General features: G+C 41.3%; 1 protein-coding gene across 2 annotated transcripts; it reads right to left on the reverse strand.

Moving 5' to 3' along the window:
• Positions 1–8,764: 8,764 nt before the first annotated feature.
• On the reverse strand, positions 8,765–12,375 carry rpz5 (rapunzel 5). Of its 2 annotated transcripts, none has more exons than XM_049026229.1 (2): positions 11,647–12,375; positions 8,765–10,269 (listed from the first exon to the last, which is right to left on the reverse strand). In XM_049026229.1, exon 2 carries the CDS (start codon positions 10,220–10,222, stop codon positions 9,044–9,046), a length of 1,179 nt encoding a protein of 392 aa, XP_048882186.1. In that variant the 5' UTR covers positions 10,223–10,269; positions 11,647–12,375; the 3' UTR covers positions 8,765–9,043. The 2 variants fall into 2 exon arrangements, with proteins under 2 accessions (XP_048882186.1, XP_048882185.1); XM_049026228.1 differs by having other exon boundaries at positions 8,765–10,259; positions 11,647–12,372.
• Between the last annotated feature and the right edge of the window lie 10,061 nt (positions 12,376–22,436).

Genomic DNA, 22,436 nt, shown 5'->3' on the forward strand with positions numbered 1-22,436 from the left:
CGTTCCTGAAGTCACCTGATGGGTTTGGCTCAATGCAAGACTGTTCGACCAAATCGTATATGTGGCAGAGTCATTTCTGCCTGATTAAAACCATGTCTAAGCCCATTCACTAGTCGAGTGCTGAAGCTCACTCATCTCACAAGAAGTTGTAGCAAAGCATTTCAAAGCATTTACACGTTAAAGTCACTTTGGACTGACTGGGCTGTTGAGTTTCGAGTTACCGCAAAGTCTTACTGCTAACTCTGCTGCTAAATCATGTTTATATCAAAATAATCAAAATGTGCTTAAAAGTAATTGTAAGAGGCGAAAAAGAGGTTCTGCTTTCCATAGCTATCGCATACCTTTCTCACTTACCGGTCTGTCTGGTTGCTAGGCAGTAGAGACATGCTACTTCCTGTGTAACAAGCCACCCAGCACTGATTTATTTCAATAAACTCTTTTCTTAGTCTGACAAGTACAACCACATACTTAGTTTGGATACTGTATAAACACCCTCGCAATAAAAATGTCACTGGAAAGCATCGTGTCGCATTACTTGAGCACAGCGTTTGTCTCCCTGTCACTTGCAGCACACTTGAGTTTTAATGACCAGTCACCACGTTGCAGGTTCCCGGAATGGGAGCATGTGTGAGTGAAAGTATACAGAGGCTTGGTGCACAGCGAATATAACCACTAAGTCGTCTCCAAAAATGCCATCCTTGTATATATCTGTCAAAGAAATCACCACATTAGCTTTGTATGCAGGCCAAGATTAAACCATGCTGAGCAATAATGAAATAATAGCCTTCTCACCCATTACCATAGTCTGCATACACTATCGTTTATCACACATGTTCATTTCTGACCTGTATTCCATACTGGAAGGTCCCCCTTGAGCTCAAAGTGTTTGGAAGTCGCCATCTGGATACCTAACAGAACCACTGCAATATATAGATTTCTGTTTCTGTTGTGTCAGGAAATACAATTTTAATCTTGTTTTTGCTAAAGAGAGGTTTGGGCCTTCAAAGTCCAAATATAGCAAAGCTCACGACTGTGCTAATTACAGTGCGCCGAGAGCATAATGAAACACTGGACTCTCTCCCAGATGCTTTGCTGCTTGCATGTTCTGTATTTAAAGTATCACGGACATTTTCCCCCGTCTTGTTTAACTCCTGGAAACTTTCCCTTTTTTTCAATTTGTACGAAAAGGCAACGTCACTCACTATGCTAGGGCGACCACGGTCTGTAATGGACATAATTTACTAATGGTGACGCCCCGCCTTCTCAGCAAAAATTACCCAGGGTGGCATCCCACTGTGTCAGTGAAACTCACGAGGAGGACCCCAGGGGTCGGTGTAAATTACCTGCACTTTGTAATGGTCAACGGCCAGGCATTATGTGGTACTGATGCACGGACTGCAGCTCTGAGGCCTTTAAGAGACCATGAGTAAGAGGAAGGACAACACCAGCTCCCTGGAGCTCCTGCTTAACTGCGGAATAAAATCACAAAAACGTTATTAAACAGCAGTAAATACAAATGCAAATACATTTAAGCGGTTTGGAGAATGGATGGATGGATGGATGGATTTCATCAATTACAAGTCAGACTGTGTTATTTGATAGTGAAAAAGTTTTAAGTTCATCAGTCGCCTTCTTAGCAATCACGGTCCCAGCCAAAATCACGGCTATTGGAAGGATGAGGTCCACGGGAACCGAATCCGTCTCCTTCGCTGAGCCACAAGTACCGACAGCGCATGAAGCCTCCGGTGCTTTGGCTGACACACTTGCAGCCTTTTTAATACAACGTTGACCTGGCTTGAATCCAGACAGTTTACGTTGAAAAAATGCTTCGGTTTTAACAGCGCAGGTGTTCGGTGCTCAGCTGCTGCCATAGATGAGCTGGCGTCACTGGACTGACCGTTAACACCACTCTGCAGAAGACAATGGCTGTGGTGGGTCCACTTCAGTACTGGTAATTCCATACAGTGAATACTGCCCCTGGAACTGGCCTTGTTGGGGTTTTGTCTCCAAAAACCCCACCTAAGCCTCACCTAAGCTTGAGTTTGTACTGTCATTGCCAGGGACAGCAGCAGCCACCAGTCCTTTCAGTCACTTATCCATCTTCCCAATGCTTCGCTTGCTAGCTAGTTTTCTTGCCTGGCGGTCAGAAAATGTCTATGCAGCTGAGGCAGGGTTGCCGTCAAGGGGGGGGGGGGGGGGATTTGTGGGCCATGCCCCCAAATGAGCCATTGTGCCCCTCCAAACATCACTCACCAAGAAATCCATCTTTTACTGTAGCTTTTTAATAAAGGCATTCACACTAAAACAAATTAACCTGGTCTCCCCCATGATTATGGCTACAGAACAGCTGCCCCCCCCCCAACCCTTCGCCACCCCCAACCCTTATCGATAAGTTTTACCGTTCTTAAAATGATATGCTGCAATTTATCCACATGCCCCTAGTTGGGAATCACTGCACCAGGTTTAGTAGCATAACTACAATTCCAGTTGGAATTTTCCCCAAACTGGCATTCCCTCCAGTGCGTCTGTTGTCCTGTGTTTCCTGGGCTCAGCTCACCAATACCCTCCATTTGTCTCTGTCTCTTCTGTGACAGACTGAACCTGAATTACTACTAGCAGCACTTGCCAATCAACACATGGAAAATATTTGATGCTTCAATAAAACTCCTAATGTGACTTCAGCTGAAACTATTTGTGAATTCTTGCAGATAAAAGGCCTAATAAACGTTTTGAGACCTGAAGGCTTATAATTCCCCCCCCAGAAATTCCATGCAGGTGATCACAGCTCATCAGTATGGTGGGTTTTAATAGTTTACTTAATCAGTAGGTATTCTGAAAAAAATGCTGCAGACATTTTTATGTTCCCCTAACATAAAAGAAAATTTAAATGGAGGATGTAAAAGGAGCCACTTTAAAGACTTTATAAGACCACGGTCTTCTGATCTTTCGCTAAATTGCATTCTGGTCTTTTGGCTCTACCTCAAAACGGAAGCTGCTACAACGTGGGCAACGTGAGTATATTCTGCCGATAAGATGAGTTGAAATTCTCAAAAACAATGAGAATTGTTGCCATGGAAATAATAGCCAACCTTTCATAAAAACATGACTTAGAAAGCTGTATCTATAATGCTTACAAACAGGAATTATTTTTTAAGGTGTGTGTCATGGAGGGGCAGGGTGTGTGCAATCTGAACTTGTGATTTGTGTGGCCGTAGACAGCCTGATATGAGAACATCCATGCCACGTCTTTTCAGGCAAAAGTGTATCATTTTTGTCATGATGCCCACTCTCGGAACATGCCTGGGCATATCTCAGCATGTCTGCTCTTATGCAAGCTCAGCCTGCTGTAGAGCTTTGGTGAATCATTTTTCTTGAATCTGGTCCAGGTTTCTTACTTGAAGAAAGTGATAAAAAGTTCACAGTTTTTCCAGCAGAGGAATGACTCACAATCATTTCGAGTGTGAGCTTTAAACACACACGATTACGTCTGAAAGTACCGAGATAAAATGCGGCTAATTCGCCAGTTTTGATATGTGTAGGTGCTAATAAACATTCCTCTGGGTAAACAATCTTTGAGAGCTTTGAGAGAAAAGAAAATCCCCGTAATGCTCACTGCAGGTTCTTTCATTTCTAAATACATCAATGTTCCTCAATGTTCCTCAAACATTAAAAATATGACACCGGGAGAATGGGGGCACCTAAAAACGTCCTAAATGAGAGCATTGAAATATTTTTAAGGCGTGTTGATTATAAATGTTTTCCTAACCAAAATAACCAAGGTGGTGAAGTAAACCTACCCATAGATTTAGTAAATGAGAATCTTCCGTGCCAATACATCCGCAATACACATCATTCAAAGTGATTTTGAAAACTCAGCACAGTGGAATAAAGGTATTGATATAATCAGTGTTCTGTCTTTCACTGATATTTCCATTCACACCCCAGCAGCTACCCCAAGCAGTATAACTCTTCAGCGAATCTCGGAAAACAGGCCACGTCCTCGAAACACTGGACCTAAAGAACCACACTGGGGAAAAGCAGTCAAACAGCTACTCTGTCACCACTCTTGGCTTCTTCTGCATCCGGATTACTTCCTGCATCCTCGAGTCATCTTGAGGTTATGGGGAAAAGGCCACAGGTCAGCGGCGGATAACTGCACAGGTTATCCTAGGCTACAGCCAAGAATGTCGGCAAAATCAGGAGGCCCTCTCCGGAAGAATCAGGTGCTCTGTCATGCCTTGTTAACATGGAAGGGTTAAACTTGTTGAATCTGGACAATTAATTTGCTGTCGTGGACTAATTGGTAAATTTTACCATCAGCACCTCCCCATTGTAAGCACTACTGCCAACACCCCCCATTCCTCCAGCTGGTTAAGTTTTACCACTAATGCACCCCCCGCAATTGGCCAGCATGTTAAAGACTGAACTATTATACTTTTGCCTCAAAAAAATTCTCAAGTTGCCTGCTAGCCATATCAGCCTAGGGCCCCCAGAGGAGTTTATCTGACCCTAGTCACCACCACACTGAACCCCCCACCACCAGAAAATGAAACTGACTCTCCCCCATGAAGTTCCTAGTCATACTTCCTTTTAAACATGGCAAAGACTGCATCAGTTGCTAGTTGATTTTTCTCATCCTCACTAGCCAGTGACGACATTCTGGTTCTGGAAAATTCTTGATGTAGTCCTCTAGGATAGAATTACTATGCTAAATGACCTTCATTTTGTATTGTATTGTAACTGGAAAGCAGGCGGCATCTGTTTTGATGTGCTTCAGTCCGTGGCTGAAGTGCTAAAGGCATTGTCCGTGTCTATTTTCATTGTGTATTGTCCTACGACATCTTCACAATGGACAACACAATGTCAAGAAACTTGAAAACCCCATATCATCCACCAACATGCCCACAGTCTCACTGTAATACAGAATCACTCCATGCATTCTCTTAATAATCAACATGCGGAGCCTCCAGTGACACACTGCATCATTAGAAAGTCCCCTGAGGATGGATCCTTATATACGTCTGATTTTCAGAAGAGAAACAAACGCAGCAACTTACAGTGTCCCTATAGCGAAGTCTAGGCCTTACACTTCTTGATCTGTCTGAACAAGCTTGTGTGAATGAGCCATTGCCTTTTAGAAAAGACAAAGTGCAGACTAATCATGTTAACGAATCTGCCCCAGAAAAGTATCCAAGGATTATAACATCTAGGCACACCCAATGAGTAATGAGAAAACGTTGCATATTGGTTAATAGCTAAAATGAATAAGGATACTGCAATGCTGACACATATGTGGCTAATACTTGTTTTCGCAACAAATAAATGTCTAATAATCGGAAACATATAGATAAATGTTAAATAACTTTTTACTGCATTAAAAATGAAAATTTCCATTTTCTGATTTCATTCTCACTGTTTGCTATGTGCTCTGGATTTCCCAAGATAGGATCCAGGCCCCCAGGCCCCCACAGCACTGTGATTGATAAACAGTTATAAGATGAATAGGTAGATGGATGGATGGATGGATGGATGGATGTTCGATTTTTTTTGCTACCGAAGCAATAACAAACATTCTGAGAAGTTATCGAGGCCTCCCCAACTTTCCACAAAGCAGTTCACGAACACGTTACATTTTGAAATTGACTTCTTTGGCTTCCCAAGATGTTTGTTTTAAACAAAATCAGTCATGGAATCATGCTGCACATACCACTTGTTGTGTTCTGGCAAATTCCAGACTTTATCTTTATCAGACTGCCAGATGAACCAGTGCAGGGCACCCACTTCAAATAATGTTACACACATACTAAACGCTGCTGCATGACAATGAAGCCTTCTACCAGCACTGTAAATGCGTGAAACCAGAAACGAGTATAAGATTACATCAGCTAATATCCTCTCAGTCCTGCTCTCTGCTCATCGGACAGAGTCCCTTTAAAGATGAAGAATGATTAACTGGAGGAAGTAAAACTGGCTGGGCAACAGTGGATTTTCCACTGTAACTAGGGCAGTCACTATAGCAACATGACAATGGAAACTACTCTGTAAGAAGCCCTTTCTTCTTGCTGCTCCAAAAAGGTTTCCCTGAAAGGCATGACTTTCGATTTGATTCAAAGAACTCTTGCGTGACATAACAGTCTGTTTTTTGGGGAAATGATAGAGGAATATCAAGCCTTTAACGTGCTGGTCAAATTAAGCACTTCTTCTGTTAGATATCATACACATTTTGACTGATGAAACGAAAACTAAAATACAAATAATAAGATGACTGCAAAAGGGTTAAGTAAATAAAATCACAACAAAAGCAATAAAATGTCAAAGCCAGCAACTTCGGGCTGTTCAGCATCCCTTGTCATCACTTGTTACGGAATGTTTTGATTATATAATGCATCTGATATATAGCCATTGCGTTTATTTTGTATTGCATCATAATTTCATATGACATTTTGTCCAAGCTTACATATGGGTGTAGTGCAGGGAAGGGATTCGAGCCTAAATTCTGGAGACGAGTGCTACCAACTGAGCCGCACTGCGACCCCCAGAAGCTTCCACATTGCAGGGAAATCCTGCAGACAGCTAAAACCTTCTGCCCATGTTCATCACTCCAGGAGGAGCCGTTTGGTGCTCTGGAACATTGTGTCTTATCGGCAGCCCTGGCTGTGCAGGGTCTGCATCATGACAGGAGTGATGACTGGTGACATGAGAATATACCCTAAGAGTCCTGTAAAAATGAAAAAAAAAACAGGAAAGTACACGCATTAGGAAACGGCTTAATTCTAATACAGTCTGAGGACAAAACACTCACACAGCAGGCATTACTGCCTTTCAGAAACACCCACCTGCCCGGACTGTTCGGCGAAGGGCTCTGCACTCTAACGCATTAACAGAGACACAACTGCCTTAAACATTCCCGCTTTTTCAAGGACACATATTTCAAAAAGAATGTCGGCCAAGTATGATAAAGTACTGCTCACTCTTTTACAGACGTTCTTTTGGTAATTGCTAGTAGTTCACAGGTCTTTGCGCTAATTATAAATAACACAGTCAAAACAGAACCCGTTTCATTACTCAGTTTCCTGCTGTCACACAGGAAGGAATCATGACTGAATTTCTACCATTTATTTCCTCAGCATCTGTCTAATGTGCCACACAATCATTCTCTCAGATGAATAAACAATAACCGCATTTTAAGCAGGGTAGCAGGTTATTTACCCAGAGTTGAAATGTTATGTAAGGGGACTGCCCAAGCAACCCCAAGGCATTAATTTGGGGTACACCCTGGATGGGATGCCAGTCTTTCTTAGGGCACATACACACATGCATAAATATACACACATGATGCGTTAGGGGCAATTTAGAGACGCCATTTGGATTGCTGGAGGATACAGAACTGGCAGAGCTCAGAGAGAACATAAACCCCCACGCAGCTAGACAGGGGGTTCAAACACCCAACCCTGCAGGTGTGAGTCAGAGTGCAGCGCTACAGAGAACATCTGAATAGGTGTAAAGCACATGGACACACACTCACGCCAGGCTGATGGCATCCAGCTGCGGTTCGGTTATTATTACCATACGCAGGGCTGCAAACTCAAACCCATCTGGCGTAACACGCTTTCAGACCCTCACGCAAGAAATCTTACGGCGAACCTATATTATTACATCACGACCCTCCGATTAGCTACATCAAAAGCACTGAGGTATTTTGCAAACCCCACACACTATTTACTATATAAAAGGTCATAAAACTGTGGCATACATGTACATGTGCGTGCAGGCTTGTCTCGAATTGAAATTCCCCACCAGCCAGCTGACCAAAGTTGGCAACTCTGCAAATGACAGAGATCATCCAAAAAAATGCTAGCATCTCCTTTTCGTGGTTCAACGACAGCGGTATTGTTTAAAGAATATTCTATGTTGTGTAAATTCTGTTACTTTTAGAGAAATTGCCTAAGTAACACATGTCGAGATGTTATTTGGAAACAATGCCTAGCGGTACTTCAGAGAAGTTACTACTTCTCAGTATTGTGAAACCGGTTACTTTTTGTGCTATAGCCTACTTAAGTTCATAGGTGGTAAATGAAAACCCTATCCTTATTTTCATAAATGCACTCCAACGTATTAACAAGTGCACGCCCTCTCAGTAATGATAGATTAATCATGCTTAGTCGGGTCATATGAAAGATATTGTTTGTACGCTAATAAATGGAAAATCGCTGGTAAAAAAAAAAAACTTTGTACATTTTATATCTGATTAATAGGTAAATCATGTTTTCTGTATTTCTCTTAAGATTAATGTTGTAGTAAATTCATGTGTAGTGTGAAACCGGCTTACTGGGGTAGGAGGTCTTCTCTCCGGCAGGGTCCTTGGGTCACTCCCTTTGATTTGGTTAATTGGACAGGAAGGTCTTAAAACCATTAAAATGTTCGAGGATAGGATGGGAGGGTCTGTTTTATTAGTACATGGAAAATGAGGTAGTAGTATTATAGTTATATTAGGAAGTATTATATCTGTAATGTGTGCATTACAATACATGTAGCCTGAATTTAAATGGTATAGATTGTATACTTCAGCTATGTAGCCTTTTGTATTTTAAGTAATTAGTTATAGTATCTGATCACACGTGTAATTCCAGTGTAAATCTGACATTTTTAAAAAGCGCACTATTCTGGAGAGCCAGGAGCATGCAAATAATATTAATAGATAAAAAGTTTTATTCAGAATTATGGGTATAAATGAAAAAAGCATAAAGATGTAACAAACAAGAAATGTATTTATATGTATATTTAATATATATATATAGTGAAGATATGAAATGCTTATTTCGCATATAAAAGATCAACAAAAATCTCATTCCCATAAATCTTGATGTTTAAACATTATACCAAAACCCTTGACAAACGTTTTAAAAATCCAACAGTCTAAACAGAATGCAAAATGTAACCCTCAACCCTTTAAAAAACAATTATGCATGAGTGTTTACTGATAGATGTTAAGTTTAGACAATGTTAAGACAATGATGCCTCTCAAACTTTGCCCATCGAAAGGCTAGTCAGAGTGAAAGCACAGATATGCTTTTTTATACTGCAAAGAGTAATAGCACTCCACTTGGAAGTTGTTGGATTCTGCCACTTCTTTGTACTGGCTGACGGCATGCACCACGCAACTGGGCAGGCTGTTGCCAAGCGACTGAGCTGCATCCTCCATGTCCCCCTTTATCTTCTGCCTCTCGATCTGCGCTTGGATCTGGGGCTTGTTTATCTGCCTCGGCGCGGCGCTAAATGACACCATGACCCGCATGTTGTTCTTGGTCAGGATGTCGAAGCAGTTGTTGCCACTGCTGCCATAGCATTTCTTTCCAGCCAGCCAGTTCCATAAGAACAGGCCATTGTGACTGAAGACCTGAACAGACCAGGAGACCCAGTCATATTTTCTGGCAAGAATATCTAAAAGCGACTTGGTAAACTGGGAATCAACGCTGCCAGGGTTCTGCAGAAGCTCACTCTCCATGTCCATCTTGGCTTGAGTGGCAAAGTTTTGTATGCAGTCGTCCACAGCAGCCTTCATGTGGTTCTCCACTATCTCCATTCTCTCCTGCCATTTCTTAACCATTCCCTCGCCTATGGCTCCATCCTTAAGGGAGGCGTAACCCATTACTGCTATGATGCCGACCACGAAGAGCTTCTTCAACCGAGCACAGAAGTCCTCCACAGCCCTTCGGCTCCGCTGTTCGGTGGCAACCACTGTGACCAGAAGATGGTCTCCAGAGAGGTTTTCTCCAGTTACTGCATTGTAAAGGGCGTCTATGTTCAGGTCACCCTCTGTGTTTTCATATTGTTTTAAAAACTTTTCCATTTTCTTCTTCCTGAATTCAGGCTTAGAATTCACAAAGGCCTGGAATGTGTCGTATTGGCTGAGCATGTGAGCTTCAAAGTCAAAATGCTGCTTGTTCATGGACGTTCGCTGGATCTCTCGGGAAATCTGGTCAATCTCGGCCTTTATGCCCTCCAGCTTTTGGTTTACCTTCCCAAACTGCTCGGCCAGGTATCTCGCCTCCTGACCATCTGGGTTGCTAAGGAGTTCAGATGCTGCCACAAACACAGCTTCCAGGATTGGATGGAGCTGGCCAACTGTGCCTGCTAGCACCTCACAGCTTTGGCCAATTATTTCCACACCTTTCTCGATTTGGCTCCTGTTCTGCATCACCCATTCCTCCACGCGATTCATCTTTGAATTCAAAAAAATTATCTTCTTCTTCTGAAATCTGAAAGAGACTGAGAATTTTTAGAGACACTGGAAATTACAAATAAATAAAAAAAAATAACAATTTTTTTAAATCAGCTTCTTTGTTAAAATTAACATTACAAAATCTGACCAGAAGGAGTGTGCTGGAGTAAGACAAAATGGCCTCCACATTTGTTTAATAATGTCTCAGCAGATGTTTTTTTAAGAAACCAAGCTGCAACTTGTTTTTTTTTTTATAAAAAAGCTCAATGTGGACTTTGCTCAGCATGGAACGTGCATTAAAACACATATCCAAGGCTAATAAAGTGGCAGAACACAACTTCAACAGCGGCGTATGTGACTTCCTGGTAAACGGCATGGAATTATGCAACACCCAAGCACTGGAATTTTGGGTGAATGTTATAATCTCAGCAGTATTCTAAGTAAACACAGATGTTAAGAAAATGATACGGTGGGGAAGGTACATGATATTCCCATCTGTGAAGACTTACTAGGAAATTAAGTTTTTAAATTTTCTCAATCACCAAAGGGAATGAGCTCACCCATATATAACTCTCCATGCTCTATATTCACTCTAGAAACAGGCACGCCCAGGTCTGAGAACATTCAAAGCTTCTAACTTTACACTTGTTTGCTGCATAATAAAATTTAAAATAACACATTTTAGGAAACCAGCACCAACTCAACAGAAATTGACACAAATTAAGATGACATTAGCTCCACGTCTTCTTATTGCATAATCATGGGGTTAAAATTCATAACCGTGCCCAAGTCTGTATCCAATTACTTCACCCCCTTTCACTAAACCATTTATCAACATCTGAGATGACGTTTCATAACTTTGTTCCATTACTTCAAATTAAACTTTCCAAAAATTCCAGAAAACTAGGTGAATTTAACTGTGACTCATTAATTAATTAAATAAACACAGTTATAGGATCAGAATAAAAGGTTAAACAAATAAATGTAAGACATGATACTGGCATTAAAAATCTACATTATTAATGCACTTTTGTTAACAATAGTTTTTGGTTGAAAAAGTTTGGATAAAATTAACTTTGCTTAGAGATAAAAAAAAAAAAGTCTGAAGAATGACCTATTTACAGCAGATCCACAACCTTCACTTCTAGCTTGTTTTAAGCAGTAACCAGTCCATAAACCCTAGGACCACATTAGTAGTTTTTTCTCTTCTGCCAAATACAAACAGAAATTCAGCTGGCTGTCAATATTTGTTTAGCTAGAGCATCCTGGTTCATTATATGTTTTTGCATTTATTGTGTGAACCACACACACAGCCATAATGTCCTTGTCAAAGTCTAGTTAGCCAGAAAAGAGCTGGTGAAGCCTTCCTAACAATGTCCATAAAATAGGAATGACCAGGACAAAGTAGGAAGAGGGAGACTTACCACAAGTCCGGCAAGTGCGTAGGGGTACAATCCACTTCTAGAAAAGACCAGCTGTGCCTCTGAGCAGGAACCTCCCAGGGTCGGGATGTATATATACACTCTGTCCTATGTCACTCCCTCTTGGAGCTCCTCCATCCCCTCTGTGCATTCCAGTGAACCCACTCCAAGGGATAAGGGGCAGGGACGGAGACAGATAACATCCTGTAAACACTCCTCTGGAGGGACATTTCACACACACAAGTAAAAAGTAGACACAGTTTGGGAAAAAAAAAGGTCTTTCAATGCCACAAACAATCCAGTTGGAGGTTTTTCCCTGAGGTTGCCATGACTGCTGCTTTTCCGTCAGTTTGCAATTTGAAGCCTACGTCACCTGTCTCTTCTGCCCTTGCTGCAGTTTTTTTCACTGGCAGTTCCTAGGAATGGCCGAATCAGATGTTAACCAATGAACTCTTCACGTCTGAATAGCCAAGCCTCTATGCATAGGTACATGAAAGCTGTGGCACAAAGAAATCTTGCCTTCCATACAGACATTTGGTTTATTTTTCCCCCCCAAGGAAGCTGAAAAGCTTTCTAGCAGGCAAAAATGCCCTTCAGCGGGCAAGAGTTTTGAGGCTCTCCCAGTGACAAAGTCATGCAGTGGAGCTCTGAAAGACTCCAGTGTTTCCTCCTCTGCGCCACAGAGGGTCAACATACCCGCTCGTTTTGAATGCTCACTTTGACAACTTAACTGTGACAGCCTGAATGACTGTGGACTGACTCTAGAGAAAGTGAGAGAGGAAGTCCAGGTTGCGGATGTATAATCGTCTTTGGTCCGTGGGGGCTCTGGTGAGACCGGAGTGTACGTCATTGTTTTCATTCTGTGTCACCACTATGCTAACTCGTGACATCCAGAAACATGATGCCTTGCGTACACTGAAGAGGGTTGGGTTGGTGTAAAGCAGACTGGTCAGCTTGAAAACGTTGCGTTGCTTTAATGAGTTGTAGACCTCTGTTTAATGACGTTAACTGCTTTTCATTTTTTTTCACTTCGTATCCTCTCTTCTGTCCCTGCATGAAGTGCATAGACTAAAGTCACTGAACTGTGGAACTCAATTAGAAATCAAATAGAATTCCACAGAATTCCCCTCCACAGAATGGGTCTTACGTCAATAAAACAACAATAAAGGGTGTATTTTCAAAAAATAAAAGGTCTCAGCACACAAGCTTTGTTGCTATCCTTTATTCTGAAAAACAAATACATTGATCAAACAGGTGCAAATAGCCATCCTCCTGTCCAAACATTGGTTTATTGCAGGATGAAGATGAGAGGGAACCTAATACTGGCACAGTAGGCCAGCATTAGTTTACTCTTTACCAAGACGTGTGACCTAGGAAAATCCCATTTTCAACCATAAATGGAACCGAATCTAAACAAAAAGGGGAACTGTTTTCCATTTTAGGGTAGTAGAGTAACTCCAGAGCTTGAAGTTCCTTTGTATTTCACTTCAGGGTTACGAAATAAGAGGAAAAGGCCCGTGAAGCTGGTAAGATTATTCAAACGCTAATGATTATAAATGACATTGATACAGTGAAAAGCTTTGAGGGCTAATTTCCGTAAGTAATATTCCTGCTTAGCCGCTGTTTTGATCTAGAAACACAAAAGATGTCATTTTTATGCAACATATAGCATTTATGCAACACCAATACTTTTTATTAATCTCCACCAATTTTCTGCACCTGCTTGTCCTATGAAGACGCCAACTCCACACACGTAGCCAGAGGGGAAACTCAAAGCCCAGTCCCAGAGGACACCATCGCTTTTTATTAATGCCCCAGCACATGGACATCTTCTCCAGGAAGCTTTAAACATTATATATGAACTGTTCAATGACATTAAATCAAAACATTCATCTGTGTTTTCATAGAGAAAATAATAACCAAACTAAACAGTGGCCTGTACTACGAAGCGGGATTACTGGCTTATCGGGGCAACTTGTCGGATTTATGGTACCACAGTTTAAAAGGACATCATATTCGTTTACTTACATTTTTCCCAGAATGCCTTAAATCCGACAAGTTGCCCCAATATGACAGTAACCCCGCTTCTTAGTGCAGGCCCCAGGTCCAGCTGGCCTGTTTGGGTTAATTTCATCTCTTCACCCCCCCCCCCCCACCTGGTCAGGGTGGAGGTGGGGCAGGACTGGGGGTAAACTCTGGGCTGGATGCCAGGCCATCAAAGGACAGTTTTAATTTCACTTCCTCTAAAAGATTCGTTGCTTCATCCATCCATCCACTCCATCACTATTTGTTTTATAGTTGAATCCATGTACAACTACAGATTAATGTCTGATTAATAACTGTTCTTATAAATATATACTGACCAGCCAGTTTTGGAACAGGGAAGGAGCCCCTTTTGGGTCCAGAATCACTTCAAAGTTTAACAAGCTATGCATTCCGAGGTGCCTTTCTACTTTCTAATAGTAAGTTGTCATTCTGCTATTAGTGGCTGTTCCTTACTGTAGCTCCATTAGGTTGTTTTACCCACAGATCTGCTGAATGGCTGACTGTTGTGTTTCAATCACACCATTCTAGACACTATAGTGTCTCTAGGATGCTGGACCAACAAGCACCTGCCTGGCACCAGCCTGTTCATTGAAATACTTAGTGAAAAAGTAAGTGGACTCTGTCTGTCTGTGCCATACTGTAGATTGAGTTATATCCACACGATTCTCTGTTGGGAGGAGCAGACCATATATTTCAATGAACAGGTGAGCCTAATACAATATCCTTTGGCCTCAGCTCGTCAATTTTTTTGTGTTGTATTGTTCGGAGAAGATGACACTGTTCTTGAATCGGGCTTATTAAGTCAGTAAATACTTGAGCACCTTGTGATTTTGTGGTTTCCAAACTGGGCATTGCCTCACAGCTAAAGATTCTCGTTATAAGCACAACGGCACTGTCACTTGACTCCATGACTAAGAGGTTATAGAAAAGGAACAGAGGACACGTTCATTTCTTTAAAAACAATATTATTCACTTCTTGCTACACTAAAGCACAAATTTTGTGAACATTAGTTCTAACTGGGTAACTGATATGTAATGATAATAAAATCACAAGTGTGGCTTTTGAAAACATGTTGCGACAATATTTATATAGAAATATATATGAAAAAATATACATCTTTTATAAAATTAACCACAAATTGCTGGAGATATTGACTTGTATTTCTGTTTTCCCTGCCACAAGATGTCACTTTAGCTCAAAGCAGAGATCTTGGAAATGACCTCTTGGCTGAAAATCATCTTAAATATTCTGCGGGGTTAAGGCAAAGGTTGGCCTAATGCAAATATGGAGGAATCACAGCAGCACTATGGGAGGGGTTTTCTGCCGCATGCGTGTCGATTTAATGCGATTGGTCTGTAATTCCTCATTCGAAATCTGTCCACTTAGAATCCCTCCCAAAAGGTGACGTGATCCGCATGTATTTAAGCTCAGGAATATATATATATCAGCCTGTACTCCCTCGACTGCATTTGGAGAGATGGAGGAGGAGGAGGAGAAGGAGGAGAAGGCATGGTTCGCATGTGGCAGGATGGGGGAGATGCCTGATTGATGAGGAAACATATTGATCATATTCAGAACTTTTAAAGGAATTCTCTATTCTCTTCTGTTCTATTCTATTATGTTGTGCTCTATTCTATTCTATTTTATGCTATGTTCTGTAAGTAATCTTTGCTTGTATGTTTCTATATATCATTACATGTTTTCTTACAATTTCCTTTTAAGTGGCAACACCCACTGAATACCTGCATATGCACATGCATGTGCGTAAGTATTTTGTAGAAAACATACGCATTTATGAAGTAAAAAAAAAACAAAAAAAACAAGTAGAAAAAACATAAATGTTTCTGGATGAGGCTAATTTTACAGTTAGCTTCCCCAGACATTAGCGCCTCCCATGAGAAAACAAGCGGGGGCCAAGCCTTGCTGAAATGGGTCGATCCACTAAATGTGAGTATCGCTGTGATTTACCAGTAGGAATTAGCCAGAGGCTTCAAACTGTACACTCACCGTTGTGTCACGGCGGCGTACCCAGGCTGGGCGGTTTGCATGAAACAATGGGTGTGCGGTAATTCAGTTGTGGTGCAATATCTGTAATTGCTGTGAAAAACAAAGATACATTAGTTTAACAGTAGAGACAACAAAAGCAAACTTCAACAGTTTTGTTCTTCCAGTTTTTCTTGTAGCGTTACGTACATTACAGTTCGGCACAAGTTAGATTTTTCGGGGCAATTCTTCAGAAGTGTTCTAAATCTGTGTGCGGAAGATTGAGCATGAAGGCCCCCTTCTTTCCCCACTAGCGTGTCGCTATTTCTGGCTCTGGTCGTGGCTGAATTAAGCTGGGTGGAGAATCCCAGGGTTTTGCCACTAAACTGGAAGAGCTTCCTGTAGCTGGGCCACAGAAACCTCTGGCCTTTAAAATCATGCTGGTCATTTGCTAGCTGTTGGAGACACTTTTATTTGAGACCAGGTGTTTCCAGGCCAGAGTGTAAAAGGAAAACAAATAAAATCTTGTTCTCATCAATGGAAGCTCACAGAATGTGTCTTCAGCAGAGCAGAATATCCATGTTTCCTGTGAATGCAGGAAATCTCAGAGGAAATGTAGAAAAAAGGCTCTGCCAAAAGGCTGAAAAATACGTTTTTGTCAGTAATATTGAATGCAAAGATAAATTAAAATGTAAATGAAAGAGCAAAGCTAAGCAGAATTTTGCTAGCATCAGTCGATCAGTGGAAAAATGTGGAATTAATCGAAAGTCAGTGGTACAATTTCATCGAAAGAGAAATATTTCGGTCCAAACATAAGTATGATTAATGTTTGACATAAAGCTCAATCTGTGTAAATTCAGTGCTCAGGGAGCTGCTTTGCAGCCAGAATGAATTCCCGAGTTACACGGCTGAACTCTGCTGACCTCCGCTGTTCCTGCCAGGAAGCACAATCATGGGCACTGATCTGTATGCAAAGCCACATAAAAGTGAGATGCTGGCCCTGTGGGCCCAAGAGAGGCCATCTGTCAAACTTACAAGATCAATACAAGTTAAGTACAGATCAGAGGCTATACAGTCAGCAGAGGGCACTTTAATAACTCCTTTTTGAATGTTTGATTGCCCTTTGTGAAATCAAAGGACTAAGCAGGATCTTATTCTGGAATTAATTTTTTAAACATGTCGTCTTAAGTGGGTCAGTGGGTAGTGCTGCTGCCTCATGCCTCCAGGGCTGGGGGGGTTCAGATCACACCTCTGCTGTGCATGTGTGTAGTTTGTATGTTCTTCTGTCTTTGGGTCTCCTCCAGCTACACCAAGCTACTGTGGCTTGTCGAAAGACATGAAATTCGGTGAACTGATATTAATTTATAGAAAATGCTTGCATGAAAATGCACTTTTCTTTTTCATAATCCTTCGTTTTGCTTTTTATTCTGGTACAGTTATGTTCACAATATCATTTTCAATCGTTTGTAGTCAAAGGCCCCATGCCCTAAAGATTTCATGCACATTGAATTGAAACTGAAGTAGCTGTCCAAGACTAAAAAACAATGCACTGGCTTTATGACTCTTCTCTCGTTACAGTTTGTTTCGCCTGCATATGCTCCTAGCAGAGGCCATATTAGGGAAACATGAGAGGAGAGAAAGATGCAGAGAGGAAGAGATGAAAAGTAAGACAATGATTGGGGGATAGGGATAGGGAAAGAAAAGAGACGACCGAAAGTATATATCAGCCTGAGCGAGGATCGATAGGCTGATGGCTACTTTAATTTGCTAATGCCTTTGTGGATGGACAAATATAAAAATAGTAAGCTTTGTATAATAGCAAACATTCCGTCTTTAAAAGTGGGAATTAGTGTACATGCATGTTTCAGGGACATCTTTTTTTTGTTTATTTCCACAAATCACTTGGAATTTACTCTAAAAATCCTTCCATAGACACCAGGTTTAAACAGGAATGAGAGTGACCTTGCAGCTACTTCTCGTTTTGTACGGAGGTCAGTGGGCTCGGGTTTTGCACACTATGCTTATTCTCACGGTCATTCCTCCAGCTCTCCTGCCCCCTAGGGGCAGCGTGACCATTCCTGAGATCCAAGTATAAACAGCAGTGCAACTACCCATCCATCCATCTTTCATCCCTGTTATTCATCCCTGTTATCTATGCCTGTTATTCAGTGCAGGCTCATGGTGAGTTTTAAAATTTAATTCATTGTAGTAAATAAATTGGCAAGATCGCAGCATTTTGTTTCTCAGATATCGCTTAGTTGTGATAGTTTTGGAACAGATTTTGAATTTCTTTGCTCATTTGCACAGAATCTTTATTGTTTGATTAAGCTTTAATGATCCAGAATTGCATTGATTTCCAATAAGAACCCTGCTTTCAGGCCTGCACAGCGCACATGTAAGCCTGTTCTTAGTGCTCCCTGTGAGACAGCAGCCTTTTCTCAGCTGAGAGGGTAGATGAAAGTAGCTTTGAGGAGCCGACGGGCTGCAGTGCGGCGCAGGAGCCTGACTGGTGCAAAGATCTTCACTCTCGAGGTCGCAGAGAAGCTGAGTAGTGAAAAAATGTGCTGAAATTCTGATGTGCTGACGTGTGTTCTAGCTGGGAGGGGGGAGCAAGTGGGGTGGAGGGGGGAGGGGGGACAGCAGGCTGACACTCCACAGGGGAGAGAGATAGTGCTCACCGCGGAGGGCCTCGATAGTCAAGGAGAAAAAAAGGATGAAGCAGGAAGTGTTTTAAGAACGGCAGGGGCGTGGCTATATGTGGGCGTGGCTATATCGCTGTATGTGTTTGTACACACAAAAAGGCAATCTGGAAAGCATCTGCCTGTTCTGGTGTGCGTCAGGAAACAAGTGTTTTAATGCTTTCTTATCAGATTAAACCACTTAGAGGGGAGCAGTCTGGTCGATGGGGCTCTCCGACGGACCGATAATGTCATTACCATGAGCCCTGATTGGCAGCTTCGGGCCAGGCAGAGCCATCCTGCGACTGATTGGCTGCCTTAAGGGTCACGCTAATGCTGAGCTTCATAAAAGCAGGCGAATGTTTATGAAATATTGATATTGGCTCATCTCTCTTCCTGAAGCGGGTCCATCTGTGTATGACTTCACAGGTAGGAAGGACATCTCAGGTCCAGCCCTGGCCACGTTATAAAAATGAGAAGATACCAAAATGCTTCAATTATGCCAGTCAAGCTTATCATATTCACATATATTCATGCATGTAATTCATTCAGTAGGTCTCAGATTTAGTCAGTTGTCCCTTACTTTCTTTGTGTGTGTGTCTGTCTGTCTGTCTGTCTTTACTGTGGTTATTTTGCAAGATTTATTACTCATAGACAAGCCGATACCACAGGGAAATAACAGCCTGCCATCCTGAGGCAATAATACTCCTTCGGTACTGTTAAATAACATTGAAACTGTGCTTAAAATTAAGTATAATAATCAGAGCGATTACAACCCATCCATCTTCTAATTGCTTATCCTGGTCAGGGTCACCTGGAGCGTATCCCAGGATGCACTGGACACAAGGCTGAGGTACACCCTGGGTGGGATGCCAGTCAATCACAGGGCGCACATATACTACCATGCTACCCTAACAAGCGCCAGTTTAGGAATATTACCAGTGCATTCAATAAAATATGAACATTAAAGTTTAATTATTCTAAGAAGCAATTGCTATTATTAGAAGTCATAAAATCTAAGAATCTGCTTGTTCAAAAACAGTGCACATTAAACAGAGTCAAGGAAACCAGAAAACCAACATGATCCATTTGTTGATAGCGCCCTCTGTCTTTAGAGATTGTCCGGTTCCATCATTTATTCATATTCCATGAGCAAGTAGAATTTAACGGAAATCCTCGACCAGGTTTCCATGTGTTAGATCAGCTGATGGATACAGGCCCTTTGTGCTGACAATCCAAAGCTACAAAAGATCCCAGAAAACCTTAATCAAAGACAAACCTTCCGCGGATCAATAGTCGTTGCCATTGAAACAGCCACAGAACCACTAATGAATACAAGGGAGGCTCCCTTGGTGCAGTTATGGATTTACATACCGTACATGCTGAGTAAGGCCGATGTGTATAATGTGGTGACCTGGCTTGACGACAAGCCTCATTTCCAGGCAATGCTGAACACTAAAGAGGAATGCTGAACACCACTATTTGCACAGTGATTGATGGACTTATTGGGTTTTATGTGTATTTTCCAAGATTATTTGATATATATCTGGAATATGCATTCAGTGTATGCAATATATAAAAAATGACCTAAGATAAAATATCAAATCAAAAAATAATAATAATAAAGCACTTAGAAAGGGATGATTTTCTAAATCTGAGCACATTTTTATAATATATGCAGCTCCACAAGTGTCTATAAAACAATACAACGATTTGTAGGTTTTTTTCTCATTATTTCGGAAATACCTTCTTTTTCGGTAGGTCTCAACACTGAGTGCTAGAGCACTGAATTATCTGCATGCTGCAAAACCTCCATTAACTTTATTATTCCCTATAGAAGTTTTTTACAGTTTTTTTATGAATCCCCAAAACAAGTCCACGTTAAGGAACACTCTGCCCTTCCAGGGTTTCGATGGGACTCTCAAAGAAAAGTGAACCGCCACCTTTAACTGCAGTGGGACCTCTTTCGTCTCAGCTGTCATTCAGAGGCTTGCTTGAGGAGATGATCTTGAGGCCAGGAAGATCTCGCTATGCTAGCTCGCACTAGGCACTCTACACATCCATTATTTATCTACACTGCGAGTGTGCTGAGCATCTTTAGTGTGACAAAAAGCAGCACATTCTGCAGCACCAGTGAAACGTATTTTTATCTCACTATTGTGTGTGTGGAGTCTGTATGTTCTCTTTGTGCCCAGTGAGTTTTCTCCAAGCCCTCTGATGTGGTCCCACAGTCCAAAGACATGCAGTTAGAAAACCATGCTCTCTAAATGACTGTCAGTGTCAGTTTGTTCGTGAACCCTGTGATGGATTGGCATCTCATTCAAGGTGCCCGCTACACTTCCAGCTCCAGGCGGTGCCATCAGACATGCCACTTCCCACCATAACACATCAGGAAACATCCCATCTTTGTAATACTACAATTCTGCTGCTATCTGGTTTCTTCGTTGCACAAATACATTGGTATTGTATTAATTATTATTACTATTATTATTATTAGTAGTAGTAGTAGTAGGTGATAATAGTAATAGTACTAAAATCATGATCAATATAATAATAATTATTATTATTATAAACATTTGCTTTATTAGTATTCCAATAATTATTTATAATTGTTTTGCATGACATTTACTTGTCTGCACTTTGTCTCTGTTTCACTATATGCATGTCTGTCTGTGCTCTACAATACTTGCAGCTGTATGCACAAGAATTTCCCTCTGTGGTCAATAAAGTCCATCTAAGTTTTAATGTTAATTATATGTGGAGCATCTTGGCGGCTGTAGGACCTTGGCTAGTTCTGGCATGTATGGCCTAAGAGTGTTTGCCACATATAATGTGTAATTTGCAAACACTAACTCTGGACATCTTGACATGTCTGCATGAGAAATATATTCATTTTAATTCATTATATATACATTCATTATAATGTCACACACATCCCAAGACCCTGAGCAGGAGAAGCAGTTAGAAGATGGATAGATGACACCTTAAACACAAAATGTTTCGGGTCGAAAGGATTTGAATACTTACCATTGATTACTTAGCTGCTCTTCATTCTATACATCCTCCCCCCCGGCTGTATCATTAGGCAGTTCATCCTCAACTTCCACTATCATGCGTATGATAACCAGATTTACTTCAGCACTAAATCGATCCGCTCTCCACCCGTCTCCCAAACTGAGACACGCATATCCGTATCAGTTCAGCAGTGACAGGACTGAGATTCTCCTGATTGGCCGTAAATCCATTCCCCGTAAAGCTGGCTTGTTTCCACCGGCTACTTTATTGGGGACACCATTGTGTTACTGGATAGGGCTCCCCTTTTCTTCTCAGAACAGACTGACTATCCGTGGCTTGGACCCAAGAAGGTGCTGGAAACATTCCTTAGAGATTTCTCGTTCATATTGACAGAATAGCATCACATACTTGCTGCAGGTTTTTCGGCTGCACATTCATGTTGAAAATCTCCCAATTCACCGCAATTCCAAGGTGCAACCAGCTCTTGATGCGTAAAGCACATGATTGGCTGATTTCACATTTGTATGAATTAATAGAAGTACTGATGTCCCTAATCAATCAATCAATTTTTGCACAGATTGAGATTTTCTACATTTGCATGTTACTCATTTACCATTTACTATAAAGACATGCATTATTCTTTGCTAACAAATACATTTACAGTATGTTCACTATTTGAATACCTTTATTAGCAAGAAAATGTCTTATCTTTGATTCATCAAAGTAACCTCCTCTAGCAGGTATAGCAGTAGAAAAAAATCGAGGCATTCTATCCACAAGGGACGTTAAATAGTGCTCTGTGTCATGGGATGAAACAGGTTACTTGTGCATTCACAGTCAAAGCAGAGCCAAGAATTTGACCATCGCCATACAACCTGTTACTAGGACGTCAGACATGCACTGTTACATACTCTATCCATGTTATAAAGGAAACTTGTTTTATTTGACTTATATTTTCATGCATAGTTGTTCACTCAACTTTAAAGTGCTTAAGAAGATTTTTTTTAAATCTGCAGTTTATGAAATAAATGGAAAAGTGGTAAAAATCTGTGGCATGCAAAAACTTCTTG

This window comes from Brienomyrus brachyistius, chromosome 9 (genome assembly GCF_023856365.1).
Source record: "Brienomyrus brachyistius isolate T26 chromosome 9, BBRACH_0.4, whole genome shotgun sequence".
NCBI classification, from domain to species: Eukaryota; Metazoa; Chordata; class Actinopteri; order Osteoglossiformes; family Mormyridae; genus Brienomyrus; species Brienomyrus brachyistius.